The sequence below is a fragment of the Poecilia reticulata genome, linkage group LG11, assembly GCF_000633615.1.
Source record: "Poecilia reticulata strain Guanapo linkage group LG11, Guppy_female_1.0+MT, whole genome shotgun sequence".
Taxonomy (NCBI): Eukaryota; Metazoa; Chordata; class Actinopteri; order Cyprinodontiformes; family Poeciliidae; genus Poecilia; species Poecilia reticulata.
This window is the reverse complement of record NC_024341.1, coordinates 28,384,584-28,398,915: the sequence shown is the minus strand read 5'-3', so window position 1 is coordinate 28,398,915 and position 14,332 is coordinate 28,384,584. Positions and strand designations below refer to the sequence as shown.

The window sequence follows — 14,332 nt, the reverse complement described above, 5'->3', positions numbered from 1 at the left end:
AGTAGAAACAGCAGACAGGAAGTAGAAACAAAAGGGCAGGAAGTAGAAACAGCAGACAGGAAATGGACACAGCAGAGCAGGCAGCAGGCAGGAAGTAAATTTCAGACTTACTCAAAGTCATAATCAAACATGGCGGAGGGGCTGAGGGAGCGTTATGGAGGAAGAGAGCAGCAGCTGTTAGTTCATCAGACGGTGCCGACCGGCAGACCGCCAACCTGCTGCAGCTGCAGCCCAGTGACGATCATTCACATGGTTCTGGAACTAACCGGGTCTGAACCGGTGTTCTGTCCATCTGTCATACCTCGTCAATCCAGCACACCTCGTGGTAATGCGCATCGATGTTACGTCTCATAAATCCGTCATACGTGTAGAAGTTTCATTTTGTGTGTTTTATGTCTCAGAAGTTTACAGTAAATAAAAAATAAAATCTAGTTATTTCTGCGCAGCGTCCAGAAAGATGTTCTGCTCCGGTCAGCATGCAGATATTCATGAGCTTTTTAGGACATATTCAGTTTTCTACAGAAATATTACAATATTAAAAAGATAGATTAGCTACAGGGACAAAATATCCCGCGGGACCAAATCTGTAGTCAAACAGTATTTATAGTAATAGACGCCAAACGGACTGATGTCCTGTTTACAGTTTGGTAACGATATTTAAACAGCAAAAGTCATTTATGTTAATATGTTTGATTCATTAAATAACATTTACCGTCTGAGAAATAACTCACAGGTATGACGGATTGATAAGAAATCTGCTGAGTAAGCAGAACGTGAGCATGACCATAAGGTAGGACGGATTGACGGTATGACAGATAGTCAGAACACCGGTTCGGAACCGGCAGTCGGGTCCGGGTTCTACAGGTTCAGACCTTCTAACTGGATTATCGGGCCCGTCAGAACCTGCTGTGGATTCTGTACCTGTGTCTATTCTTGTTCTTCCTCTTCTTGTGGTTGCCGTGGTGACTGCTGGACGAGGACGATGACGCGGCTTTCTGAGGCTTCAGGTCCTGCAGCGCCGAGTCCACGTCCTCCGTGTCGTCCTGGCTCGGCTCATTCTCCTGGTTCTGAAGGTCCGGAGACGTGTCACTCTCTGTGCCGCTGCCGGCTTCGCCTGCAGAGACCCGGCAGAACATCAGAACCAGCAGGGGGCGCTGCGGCGGCCGTCAGACGGTTAAACACCACTCACGCTTTTCATTCATGTGATCTGGGATCCCTCCGAGCGCGCACACCGCCTGCCAATCACAACGCAGACACCGGCATGAGCTCGCTACTCAAACAGAACCAGAACCAGAACCTGACGCGACAACAGAACTCACAGCGACAGACGTCACAGACGACTTGCTGAACAGACGCTCCGCCTCCTTAAACTTCCGGTTCCTTCTGTCAGTTTTACTGTTGGAGTTTCTGTGTAAAACAAAAGGAGGGTCTGGTCATCAGAACCAAACATCAGAATCAGGTAGAACCCGTCAGACCCTCCTCCTCCTCCTCTTACTTCTGGTTGGTGAGGTAGCGGTCCCATCCTCGGATGATGTTTCCGTACATCTGGGTGTCCTCCAGGTAGCTGCCCTCAAAGGCGTAGATCTGTCTCTCCAGGTTCACCAGCGTCTCCTGTTGGGTTGAAACAGAGAGCTGCTCAGGTGAGGGACATGTTTGGACAAAATCAATATGATTGGATAAAATAAATAAATTAAAAGGAAATGAATCAAATTTTACCCCATTTAGTTTTTCTTATTTCTAGTAAAAAATGGTTCATCTTAAACATTTTTCTTTTTAGTGTAGTAAACTGCAATGTAGTTTGAATTGTAATTCTGCTGTATGTTCTTATGTTGTATTTTGTTCTTTTATTCTAATTGTTATAAATATATTGTTTTACCTTTGGGTGTCTCGACGTTCTTACTTACATTTGAATTGCAGCTAAATTTCTCCACTCTGGTACAATAAGAGCTATTTCTATTCTGTTTAGATTTCAAACTACTAAGACATAAGCTTATGTTTGTTCTTCTGGAAGTCATTAAATAATAATTTCAACAGTTATTTATGTCCTCTTTAACAGACTGGATGTTTTATTGATATCGCGAGATTTCAGTCAAACCGTTGGCGGCTGTACGTTTCCGTGCAAACAACGGAGCATTATTAACACGTTTATTCTGAATAATAAACATATGTAAGCCTTTAGGAAACACTACCTGGGCTTTTTATCCATTCAATAATTTTCTAATATAGTTTTATATGCGTTTTGAAAGGAAAGTAACCGTTGAGTTACCAAGAGCTAAACGCTAGTTAGCCTCCATTAGCTTAGCATGTAGGCCTCATTTAATGGCGGAGCGACTAATTCCGCGGATAAAACCCCCAAAATCCACATCTACTCACAGCCAGCTCCTGTTTCCTCTTCACCAGCTCCGCTAGTTCCCTCCTGGTGTCCGGGATCTGAGGTGGGGTGGCCTTAGCGTGCATCGCCATGACGGGAGGAGGCTTTCTGGAAAACAGCAGCGGAGGAAAAGGTAGAAGCAGCGGGCTGCAGTGGTCGCAGGGTTCCGATACTTCCGGCAGGGGGCGCTCCAGACCACGGCAGGGCTCCAGTAGGACTCAAAACAGTTACTATGACAACCAGTCCATCTTATCTGCAGCTTCACGTTCATTTCTGATGTTTTTCAATGAGATCTGATCAGCGAAGATGCCGATTTATCAGTTTATTCGTTTTAATTGTTATTTCACTGTGTTCAAAGTTTTATCACCAGCATTTATCCATCGAAGTTTTCCAAACGTTTCTGGTTTTCCTAAATATTTCCTAATGACTTGTGGAGCTCGAGAACAACCAGGAAATGTTTTCCGCTGCATTCAGAAATATTCTCAATCTCCACGCGGATATGGAGCCAAAAGCAGCGAAAGTTTACCAGAAGGAAAACATCACGTCAAAGTGAAGCAGCATCAGAAACCCTGACTCCTCTTCCTCCTCCTTCATCAGATGAAGGTAGAGGAAACGCTGCCAGAGCTGGAGGTTCATGGACTGTTCTTCAGTCACACGTTCAGGAACATTTCAGCTTCAGAAAAAGGACTGAATTGACCTCGTGTTGTGACCCAGGCCAGCCTGAAGCCTCACATTCCTGCAGCTCCTCCTGCTTCACATGACTTATAAATTACATTTTCCATTACGGGGATTCTTTGTTTGCGCCAACATTCCCTGTCCCCATGTTTTGCTTACAATTATTTTTTGTAAAATGTGCCAAATATTTACAACAAAGTATTTTAATTATTATTATTCAAATTTAAATGAAAAGCCTTTTAAATATATATTTTGTTCTTTACATGCCTTTTTGGTGACCAACATGCTCATTTTCATTGTCTCCCCAGTGCAGCGTAATAAACTTCCTCATGAAGTTTAAACTATAATATATATATTTATGTTTTTCTTCAATAAGTTGATTGACTGGACTAAATATTTTAATATGCAACTGAATCTGTTGAAACTATTTTCTCATTTGATATTTTCTTCATATTATGCATGTCCCAGTAACTTTTGCCTTCAAAAAGTCTAAAATCCATAAAAACCATTTCATGTAAGTGACATAAACTGGTTATGATGTAAATTCAACCATGGAAAACAAAGTAGCTTCAACTGTCACCATCTCTGTACTTTTTATGATCTTAAACATGTAAAACCTGTAAAGCTTAAAGTTCCACCCTGTTAGGAAAGATTGTGGAAAATGTTTATTCAGCAGAATTTAAAAAACCTAATRTTATATTTAGTCMTTAAAGGYYAGTTATYCTGTTGAAGGTTAACTAGCTAAATGTYGACCACATGAAGAGCTTCAGGTAGATTAGTTAGAAAAGTTCCACCTGTTATGTTCATGAACCAAATAAGGTGGAAATTAGGGTGAAAAGTAATAATTATAAGTCAAATAAAAACATTTCAGATGATGGAATCGAGCTGCAGTCTGAGGTTTTATCAGATGTCTTTGCTATTTGTCTGTTTTCATTTCACTAGTTTCCCCCATTGACTCCTGAGGGGAACAACGAGTTCCTGTCCTGAGAAAATCCACTACAGGGATATCACCTGTTTTCCCAAACAGAACCAGGACAAACACTCCACCTGTACTTTGACTGGGCCAATCCTGCAACTAATGATGAAAATCATCAGGTTTTAGAATCAAAGACTTTGATTTTCCACCCTGTTATGGGACAATAACAGGGTGTGATGCTCCATTCCACATGTTTTTATTAAATATTGTTACAGAAACTTTAAGTTCTGTGAATTTTTCTGAGCCATGTTGGGAGTTGAAGACCAATAAATGCAAATATTGGTATAAGTTTTTAAAATTATCAATATTCTCAATGCTGTCAGTAATAATGATTAAAAAAACAGTTTTTTCTTTACAATACAGTCATAAATGATTCGTAACTTCATGATGTTACAATTTAAAAATAAAACATTGTAAATGGACCCCCTCTTTAAGAAAAGTCTTTTTTTTCTAAATGTAAATGTTTAATATTTGTGGTCTATAAATGTTAATAACAGGTTGAACACATTCAGAGACAATGGTGAAAAAAACACATGTAATTATTAATTTATCCAATCCTGAACTTGCCCTTTATTAATTTCTTATTGTTAAACATGTCAGTGTTGTTACAAAATATTTAAAACTTAAAACATTAATACTTTTTTTTTTCAAATGTCCTGAAGCCGAAATGTTGCTGCAACAAAAGAATCAGCCATTGATCAGCCATTGATCAGCCATTGATCAGCCATTGATCAGCCATTGATCCTTTATTATGTATTAGTGTGAGAAAGAATCAGCTGCTGTGGAAGGTCAGCTGGTTTCTGACTGATGGTCATGTTGCAGCAGCTGCTGGTCCAGGAACAGCTGAGAGGAGAAACTCTGCCAACTGCTGCAGGGCAGGACGGGGTGTGTGTGTGTGTGTGTGTGTGTGTGTGTGTGTGTGTGTGTGTGTGTGTCATGTGACTGAGTGGAAACAGACCCAGGCTGTTTTGCACAATGAGTCTGGCTTCATTCCACCAGTCAGAGCTGCTTCAGATTTAAAGGCTCGCTGGCTAAGAGAGGGTGACATCTAGTGGTCACAGTGGGACATAGCAGCTACGCTTAACGTTGCTAACCTGAACTCATCCTGGCTTCACTGGCAACCAGCAGCCCGAAAATGTTCAGGTGCAAGTTTGTCCAAAAAAAAACTCAGAAGGTCTGGAAAACTTGATCATACAGGAAAAGGAGATTTTAGTAGAAATCTAAAGTTTACAGGTGCTAAATAAATATTTAGCCGAATAAATATTTAGCTTGCTAGCTAGCTACTTAGTTTGGAGCTAAATATTTAGTTGGTATACCTGATATTTAGCTTGATACTGTAATATCTATAAATAAATGAATACAGAGAAAATATAATTTGGAATGTTTTTTCTCTTTAACGGACTAAACAACCCAAATTATTGTTAATTTTTGATTGTAACTGCGCTCCATAGGACGCTGCATGATGTGTGAATCATCATCCGCCTCATTCAGATCCAGTTTTTCCTTTTGCTCATTCCCTGCATGCTGCCTGATGTGATTCTTCTCATCCACATATTTCCTGGTCTTTCCTCCTCTGACGCGGCGCTTCCCCTCCAGCACAGCTCGGGTTTAACAAGGGGGGCGTGGGGGGGGACAGACCAGCACCAGCAGCCTAGAGGCTACTTGTTCAGCTTAAGGTGCTGTATTGATAAAGCTAGTCATCCTTTAGCTAACATCACCTGCATCCAGCAGCTTTTCGGTTAGTTTAGTGGGAAAAACTGTGAAAAGTTCTTTGCGTTTTGCTGCCATGATCCTAACACACCTGAGCATCTCCACACAGCAGCTGCTCTCCTTCACGGCGCACAGGTGTGAACCCAGCGCGAGCGTTTCAGCGCGAGCGTTGCGTTTTAAGGCGGCTGGGAAAGAGAAGTTACGACGTGTCAACAACGGATTAAACAGATTTAACTGCTGATAAACAGTGACAGAGGACACAGATATGGGAAGTGCGGAAGCCCCAAATGTATCTAATTGATATAGGAATAACAGAGAGTTGGCCATTCAGAGGTAAAACAACAAGCAGCTTCCAGTCCAGGGGGGCACGGCTGATTCTGTGGGCGGCCAAACCCCCCCAATGCCCCCCAATGCCCGCCCATGCCGCCGGGATGCTTCAGCAGCTGCTGAAGCACAGAATGGACGCAGGGACAGAAAACGTTACTCAGAAAGCAGCAGCAGCAGCAGCATTTCCTCCCCCACAGCTGCAGGCTGTGGGAGTTTTCCTGCTTCTGCTTCTTTGTCCAGCTGCTGCAGGCTGGAGAGCAGCTCACCGCAGAGACAGAGCCGCTCCCAGGCAGGAGAAGAGATGCTTCCTGCTGGAGCGGTGAGTCTGGACATGCATCACTGATCTGCATCACTCAGTGAAACCAGCAGCTGCAGCACAAACAGAACCACGTCTGTCCTCTGCATCAACAACACCAGCAGCTGCTGCAGTTAGTTCATTTTGATGAAAACAAATAAATATGACAAATGAAACTGAAATGTTGTTGGAGAAGCTGCAGCAGTTTGAGGTCAGATGATGTTATATTGGGTCAGAGTTCAGGGATCAACGTAACGTCCAGTGAATGTTCAGACAACGTCCACGGACGCCGTGCGGACATTTGCTATATTTCTGGAATTGATTCATGTACATTTGATATTAATTCATATTAAAAATGCAAATAAATTCCATCCATTTTCTAACACCTGGACCCTCAGAGGGTCAGGAGGAGCTGCTGCCTCTCCAGCTGACGTTCCAGGCGAGAGATGGGGTCACCTGGACGGGTCACCTGGACAGGTCACCAGTCTGTCGCAGGGCAACACAGAGACACACACACACACACACACACACACACACACACACACACACACACCTAGGAGCAATTTAGACAGACCAATTAACCTGACAGTCATGTTTTTGGACTGTGGGAGGAAACCGGAGAACCTGGAGAAAAGACTGGGAATCGAACCCAGAACCTTCTTGCTGCAAGGCAGCAGCTCTACCCACTGCACCACTGTGCAGCCCTGCAAATAAATTATTCAATTAATTTTAAGTAAGAAAACAAAAGTTTTATTGTCCAAAAGCCAGAAACTTGATTCCTTTAGAGCACAGGTGTCAGGGCTGCTGCCCTGCAACGTTTAGATGTGCCTCTGCTGCACCACCTGAATAAAATAATCAGGTCATTAGCAAGGCTCTGGAAAACGTATCTACACAACAAAGAGGTAATTAAGCCATTTCATTCCAGTGTTTTGTACCTGTGGCACAGGACAGCGGCCCTTCAGGAGTTTGACACCCCTGCTTTAGAGGAAGTTTGAATATTTGATCTGCAGCTAAAAATCCTTCTGACATCAGCAGAAATGATGATTATTTATAGATTAACTGATTAATAACTGGATGCAAAAGTCAAGTTAAGTTTATTTTATAGAGCATTTCAGCAACCAGGAGCTCAAAGTGCTTCACATCATAAAACGTCATCAAATACGAAACATTTTGCCTCCAGAATCAAACGAATATGAGCAAAATGTTCATAATTACATGTAATTTTAACATGTTGTTTAACTTTACACACTTTTGTGAATGTTATAATTATTATCTCTTCTCTGTGTTCTGTTGAGTTTGCGGCCTGCAGCCCGTCCGGCCTGCGCGGCTCGACTCGCCGCTTTCAGCTGCTCTGAATCATCTGGCGGACCGAACCATTCAGGGTCCGAACCGCAGCAGAACCTCCCGGCTCTGGGGCTCGACATGAGCAGAACCGCCGTCAGGAGAACCGGTTCGGTTCGTCAGGGTTCCCCAGAAGTGACCTGAGGTCCGCTTCGGCCAGAAAACCCGGTTCTGCTCAGGTTCCAGTTGGTTCCGTCCATTTGTCCGGCATGAAGGTTTTGGCTGCGATAAGAAAAAAGTCAAGGCAGCGGCAGAGAGACAGAGAGCGGAAATGAGGTGTTCAAGCCTTCAAAATAAAATAAATGGAACAAGCGAAAATTAAAGTCAATCATAAGTTTTACTTAAAAACGGAATAAAATTTAATTTAATTTAATTTAATTTAGAAAGTTCACTGTGAAGGTAAGGATTAACAGGAGAGATCAACCAGCTTCTTATTTATTCAATTATTAACAACTCAGAGGAATATTGTGTTTGAGGTTTGGATTGGCCTCTTTTAAAAATTATTAGCATTAAAATATTATATTAATTCAAAGAACCATTTTGTTTCACATCATTTTAAAACATGCCAAAGATTATTAAACTTACTGACTTTTATTTATTTTTTTCAATTTTACTTCATCATTAATTACATTTTTCTTTTTAATTTAATCATATTTTTTAAATTTCTATATTAAATCATTTTTAGTGGTAATTAAACTCACAAAATTACATTTTGGGTCATTTATTGATATTGATTTAATTTAGTCTCATGTTTTTCTATTTTCATTTTGATCCACTTTATTATCTATTTTACTTTGTTTTACTATTTTATTTTTTATTGTATTTAATTTAATTTAGTTTGTTATTTTGATTTGCTTAATTTATTATTATTATTATTAGTAGTAGTAGCATTTGTTTTATTTTGAAGTGCGTGACCGGAAGTGTGACCTTCCTCTCGGGAACTTGACCTCCTCGGTTTTCAGTCTCTCCCTGAAGATTCCTCAGTGAAGACCTTCACACCGCAGAACCGAACCGAACCTCTGTGTTTCAGAACTGACCTCGCGGTTCCGGTTCGGAAACCAGATTTGAACACTTTTTATATTCCCGGCGTTGGTTCTGTTCGGATCCGATTCTTCCCCCCGAACCGTCCGTGGTTCCGTTCCTTCCTCTGCAGCTGGGTGTGTTAGGCAGAACTGGACCGGAGTTCGGCTCGTTCTGAGGAATGAACCCGTCTGGACCCGGACTGGACCGACACCATGGATTATAAAGAGCTGGGGGTTCGTCTGGAGGAGAAGCTGACCCTGACAGAGAAGAGTGAGTAACCAGAACCCGTCCTGGCCCGGTCCGGTCCGCGGCACCGGTCCGGTTATCACGTCCATCACCTGCAGAGAGTCAGCCAATCAGATCAGTCCTTCCAGCTGCGCTGCAGCTGATTGGAAGCCGCCCAGGCAGGCCGGCAGCTCTGCTGGTTCTGCCCAGGGCGGTTCGGCAGGTCCAGAAGGAAAGTTCTGGTTCTGGTGGTCCATTTGAGGCAGATGATGGTTGCAGGTTTGGTTCTGATGTTGTGAAGAATCTCCAGATGTTTCTGCTGGGTTCTGAGGTGGAACCATCTCTGTGCGGGTCAGAACCTCCTGCTGGTTCTCCAGAACCTCCTGCTGGTTCTCCAGAACCTCCTGCTGGTTCTTCTGGATGTGTGATGGAGGCGGAGGACTGGACCAGCTGCAGAGGAAGGTTCTGTTCGCTGCACCAGAGGATGGTACCGCCGGTACCGCCATGGGCCGGGTCAGAAGCCCGGTTTGAGTGGTTCTGCTGCAGAGGCGGTCCAACGTTTATCTTCTGGGTCGGGTTGGTTCTGACATCTGCTGGGTTCTGGTTCTGGTCCAGCGGCTCCAACCTGCGGCTCTTTGGTTCTTAGTAACTTTGGCTAAAAGTGATAAATAATAACAACATTATTATTATTATTATTATTATTATTATTATTATTATTATTATTATTATTATTATTATTATTATTATTATTGTTGTTATAATAATAACAACAATAATAATAATAATAATAGATTATTATTATTGTTATTATAATAATAATGATAATAACAATAATAATAATTTATTATTATTAATAATAAATTATTATTATTGTTATTATCATTATTATTATTATTATTATTATTATTATTATTGTTGTTATAATAATAATAATAATAATAATAATAATAATAATAAAGTGATTTCATGATTCATTCGGTTTCATTCCGCAGATTGAATGAAAACATTTATTAAATATTATTTTATTAAGAAAATGTTTTCATCACTGATCTGTGAGACTCCGGTTCCGGTTCTGGTTCCAGTTCCGGTTCCGGTTCCGGTTCTGGTTCCGGTTCCGGTTCTGTTGGTCCAGTTGACGACCAGTGGAACCAGCAGTCCGCTGGGATTAGCACTTGGACTAGGACGTTCTCTTCCAGACGGGCGGTTTGTTCTAGAGCTGAACTGATTAATCGATTATAATTGCCAACTAATTTAGTTATTGATTAATCGCTTACAGACTAAAAGAGCAAAATAAATCTGAACATTTTGCATCTGAGATGAGAAACTTTGTCCAGAACCTGGTTCACTTTCTATAACAATATCAGCTGCTATGTATTAATCAGTCAATCAATAATCAATAGATCTGCAGATGAATTATTTACCACAAATGATCAAATGTTCAGTAGATCAAAGCTGTTATTGACTTTTATTTTTATATTTAAAAATAAATTAATTTGTTTGCATTTTAACAGTATAAAATCTGCAGAATGTAAAGTTAAAAAAATCTGATTAATCGATCAGTCAGAATAATTGATGACTAAACGGATTTCAGCTGCAGTTTGTTCGGTTCTGCTCAGCTGAGGACTGAAGTTAGCTGGTTAGGCAGGACCAGAACCGGAACCGGAACCAGAACCTGAACCAGAACCAGAACCGGACCTGTGAGGTGAAAGTGGGATCACAGGAAATGGGTTTTCTTCCTGGCCTCTGTAGCTCCGATCATTGACAGTTTTCCGGAGCCTCTGGAAGGTTCTGGGTGATCGGAAAGATCCGATCATCTGCAGCCGGTTCAGGAATCGTTCAGGAATCGTTCAGGAATCGTCCGCGATCAGCTGGAATCGCAGCAGATTCCTGAACGGCTGGATGTTCCGAGGAGAACAGGCCACAGGCGCCGGAACAGGGGGCCACAGGAGGCCCAGGAGGTCCAGGGGCCCACAGGAGGTCCAGGGGGCCCCGGGGGCCTGGTGGGCCCGGGGGGCCCAGGAGGTCCAGGGGCCCATTGGCCCCCCTCTGTACGGCCCTGTCCGTCTGCTGGACCCAGACATTTACAGACTGGACTCTGATAATCTGTGTTTATATGCAGACAGAAAACCTGCAGCACTGAGACCAAAAGGCTCCAGATCACAACAGCCACCCAACGGGTCGGGTCGGGTCGGGTCGGGTCGGGTCGGGTCGGGATCAGGAACCGCTGCATAATGTCTGAACCAGTCTTGACCAAAAATGAAATAAGAATTGTGTGTTTGTGCTGCATCCGGGCCGCGTGCAGCGTTTCCAGAACCGTTTTCTTTCCAACGCGCGTTGAGCCGCTAGCTTCACCGGCGGCGGCCATCTTGGCTCTGGGTCAGGCTGAAAGCTGCCAGCCTCGGAGGAAGACGACCAGCGACTCTTCATCGTCTGTCTGTGACTCATGGAGCAGCTGATGTTTACCAGCAGAGGCTCCGCAGCGTCATCTGACCCGGTTCACCGCTCCGATCAGAACCTCTCATCACAAACTGGATTCTTCAGTTTCTAAACGTTTCAATGATGTAAAGCAGGAAGTGAAACTCAGGCAGCCGTTCATGTCCAAGTCGGAGGAAACCTGCTGCATCCAAGCATATGGGTGGAAAGTTGAGTGGAAGGAAGAAAATCAGTGAAGTGAAGACAGCCAGAAGCTGCTGAGAGTCTGGTTCTGTTCACTTTGGTTTGGATCAGTTCTGGGTTTCTCTGGGTTCTACCGGGTCTCTGGTCCAAACTCCACTGGTTCTGATCTGACTGGTTCTCCCTCGGTTCTGATGGATACAACAGACTCAAATGGTCTGGTTCTTCTGGTTCTGGTTCTGACCCAGAGCACCTTTCAGGTCCTCTGTCCTAAACATCTGCACCAGACCCAGAGCAGAACCAGAACAGAACCAGACCCAGAGCAGAATCAGAACCAGACCCAAAGCAGAACCAGAACAGAACCAGAGCAGAACCAGACCAAGAGCAGAACCAGAGCAGAACCAGAACAGAACCAGACCAAGAGCAGAACCAGAACAGAACCAGAACAGAACCAGAGCAGAACCAGAACCAGACCCAGAGCAGAACCAGAACCAAACTGGTACTGCTGTTGGCGGACAGCCGGGTCCGTCAGAAGAACCTGTGTGAATCTGAACCCGGTCCAGTTGGGCTCAGCTGGACCAGGTTTGAGTTTGAATGGTTTTAGAATCTGAAGAGTTCAGGAAGTGATGTCACGATGAGGTCATGGAAAACAGGAAGTGAAACTCAAGATGGACGTGTTGATTTCCTCCTTTTTCCGTTTGGCCTCCTTCGGCAGGCGGTTGCCGTGGCGACCAGGAGAACGGGAAGTGGACTGTAAAGGAATCAGTTCTGGCCCGGTTCTGGTTCTGTTTAGACTGGACCTAAAACGACCCAGTTTCAGTTCAGTAGCAGATTTTTGTTTTCAGCTGATCCCGGCGGAGTCTGGACTTTGTTTTCCTCTCTGAGATCAGGAAAGGTTCTGGTCGGGTTCTGCATGCCGTCTGCTTGTCCTCGGTTCTGCTGGCTGTGAGGAGGAGCATGCGGGCCGTGCTGCGACACAGACTGCAGCGTTGTGCTCCAGGAATGTGCTTCCTGTGCCGGGCGCCCCGCTGTCCCGCTGCACTTCCGGCCCTGAAGGAGGCGGAGGAGGAGGAGCGGGGGAGGAGGAGCGGGGGAGGAGGAGCGGGGGTCCGCCGGGCTCCAGGGGTTTCCAGGACAAATCCTGGGATTTCAGGAGAAATCCAGGTTTCTCCAGGTCTTCCTGTGTTGTCATCCTGCAGCAGCAGCTGGTTTGTGGTGTTGAGGCGTCGGCTGCTCAGAAACATGCCACAGATTCCTGACCCAGATCCAACATGTCCGCACAGGAATGTTTTCCTCTCAGAACCCTGAAAACGGGCCGACCCGCTTCACTGGAACTCAGAACCTTTTCTGCTTTTAATGACCTGAAAATGATCTGATCCCAGTTTAGATCATAATAAATGAAGTGACGTCTCAGACTTCCTGCTGCAGACGCTCTGCGGTCGGGTCGCCGCCCTGAGGAGCCTCGGCTGCAGCCAGAACCTTTTATGGGCCACATTCTCTCCAGCTAATAATATCCTGCAGCAGGCGGAGGAGCTTTCTGGGAAATGGAGGCGTCATGATGGCAGCATCATGTGATGCTGCAGCCTGGAGGCGGAAATCTGAAATATCTTCCATCCTCATTCAGTTGTTGACTCTGCAGCAGCTGCAGCCTCCAGGAGGTTCATGAACCGGACCGGATCCAGAATCGATCAGAGGATCTGGACCTGACCTGAAACTCGGTTCCTCCCAGAACGGCTAGAAGGTTTTCAGATTCCTGCTGCAAACCAGAACCGCAGCCCGACGTCCATTTTCTGAGGATTAATGGGTCATAAAATACATTCTGCAGTTTTTTATTTAACCACGAAACCCTTCAGAAGAATTAGGAGTCTCCAGCTAGCTCTGTGGCTAGCTCTGCGGCTAGCTCTGTGGCTAGCTCTGTGGCTAGCTCTGCGGCTAGCTCTGTGGCTAGCTCTGCGGCTAGCTCTGTGGCTAGCTCTGCGGCTAGCTCTGTGGCTAGCTCTGCGGCTAGCTCTGTGGCTACACAGCCTTTGACTGATGAAGCCTCTGGTGTCGACGTGTTTTGATGGGGCCCAGATGAAAATGTGCTTAGGGCCCCAAAAAGGCTTGGACCGGCCCTGCTGCAGAAATCAGCCGATTATCAGGAGCGGCTGACAAACCGAGCCACAGAACCCGATCAGAACCACATCAGAACCACATCAGAACATTAGAACCCCATCAGAACCACATCAGAACCACATCAGAACATCAGAACCCCATCAGAACCACATCAGTGTTTTCGTTCCTCTGCAGGATCTTCAGCTGCAGCTAATTAGGATTTAAATGCACCAACCCTGCAGTCGGGTCTCCTCTGCTTTCAGCGCATGTCAAGTTTGACCTCTGACCTGTCTTCTGTCCTGCAGCCCTGCCTCTGCTGTCAGATTCTCCGTCCCTCCAGAACAGAGACCAGAACCCAGAGAAAGACCTGCTGACCCCGGACGACTCGGCCGTGTCAGATCTGTCCCCTAACACAGACTCCAGGACGGAGACGCCGTCCAGGACGGAGACCTCCCTGAAGACGGACGGCCGACCTCTGACCCCGGCCTCCAGCAGCTGCAGCCCGCAGCCCAAGAAAGGTACGGCGATGGCTGCATGATCCTGGGTCATGAGCTGCCCTCATTGTGGTTCAGCTTAAATAAAGAAGAACTTTGTTTATAAAACTAAAACTAGACAGAAGAACATCGGAAACGTTTCTCAGTGTTCTTAAAGACACACACACACACACACACACACACACACA

The 14,332-nt window shown here is 44.8% G+C and overlaps 2 protein-coding genes across 4 annotated transcripts in view; one reads left to right on the top strand and one right to left on the bottom strand.

The window, feature by feature from the left end:
• Positions 1 to 2,581, bottom strand: part of meaf6 (MYST/Esa1-associated factor 6) — a 4,113-nt gene extending 1,532 nt beyond the window's left edge. The window contains exons 1-6 of one of the 3 annotated variants that reach the window (XM_008423011.2): positions 2,374 to 2,581; positions 1,496 to 1,611; positions 1,320 to 1,407; positions 1,190 to 1,235; positions 922 to 1,114; positions 112 to 141 (exon numbers count right to left, since the gene is read on the bottom strand). In XM_008423011.2, coding sequence (XP_008421233.1) covers positions 112 to 141; positions 922 to 1,114; positions 1,190 to 1,235; positions 1,320 to 1,407; positions 1,496 to 1,611; positions 2,374 to 2,463 — 563 coding nt within the window. In that variant the 5' untranslated portion in view covers positions 2,464 to 2,581. The remainder of the gene's footprint in view (positions 1 to 111; positions 142 to 921; positions 1,115 to 1,189; positions 1,236 to 1,319; positions 1,408 to 1,495; positions 1,612 to 2,373) is intronic. The other 2 variants (XM_008423012.2, XM_008423013.2) reach the window with 2 other exon arrangements.
• A 6,039-nt stretch (positions 2,582 to 8,620) lies between these two features.
• map7d1b (MAP7 domain containing 1b) overlaps positions 8,621 to 14,332 on the top strand; it is a 24,028-nt gene continuing 18,316 nt past the window's right edge. Inside the window, exons 1-2 of the mRNA XM_017307389.1 lie at positions 8,621 to 8,988; positions 13,956 to 14,168. Coding sequence (XP_017162878.1) covers positions 8,931 to 8,988; positions 13,956 to 14,168 — 271 coding nt within the window. The 5' untranslated portion in view covers positions 8,621 to 8,930. The remainder of the gene's footprint in view (positions 8,989 to 13,955; positions 14,169 to 14,332) is intronic.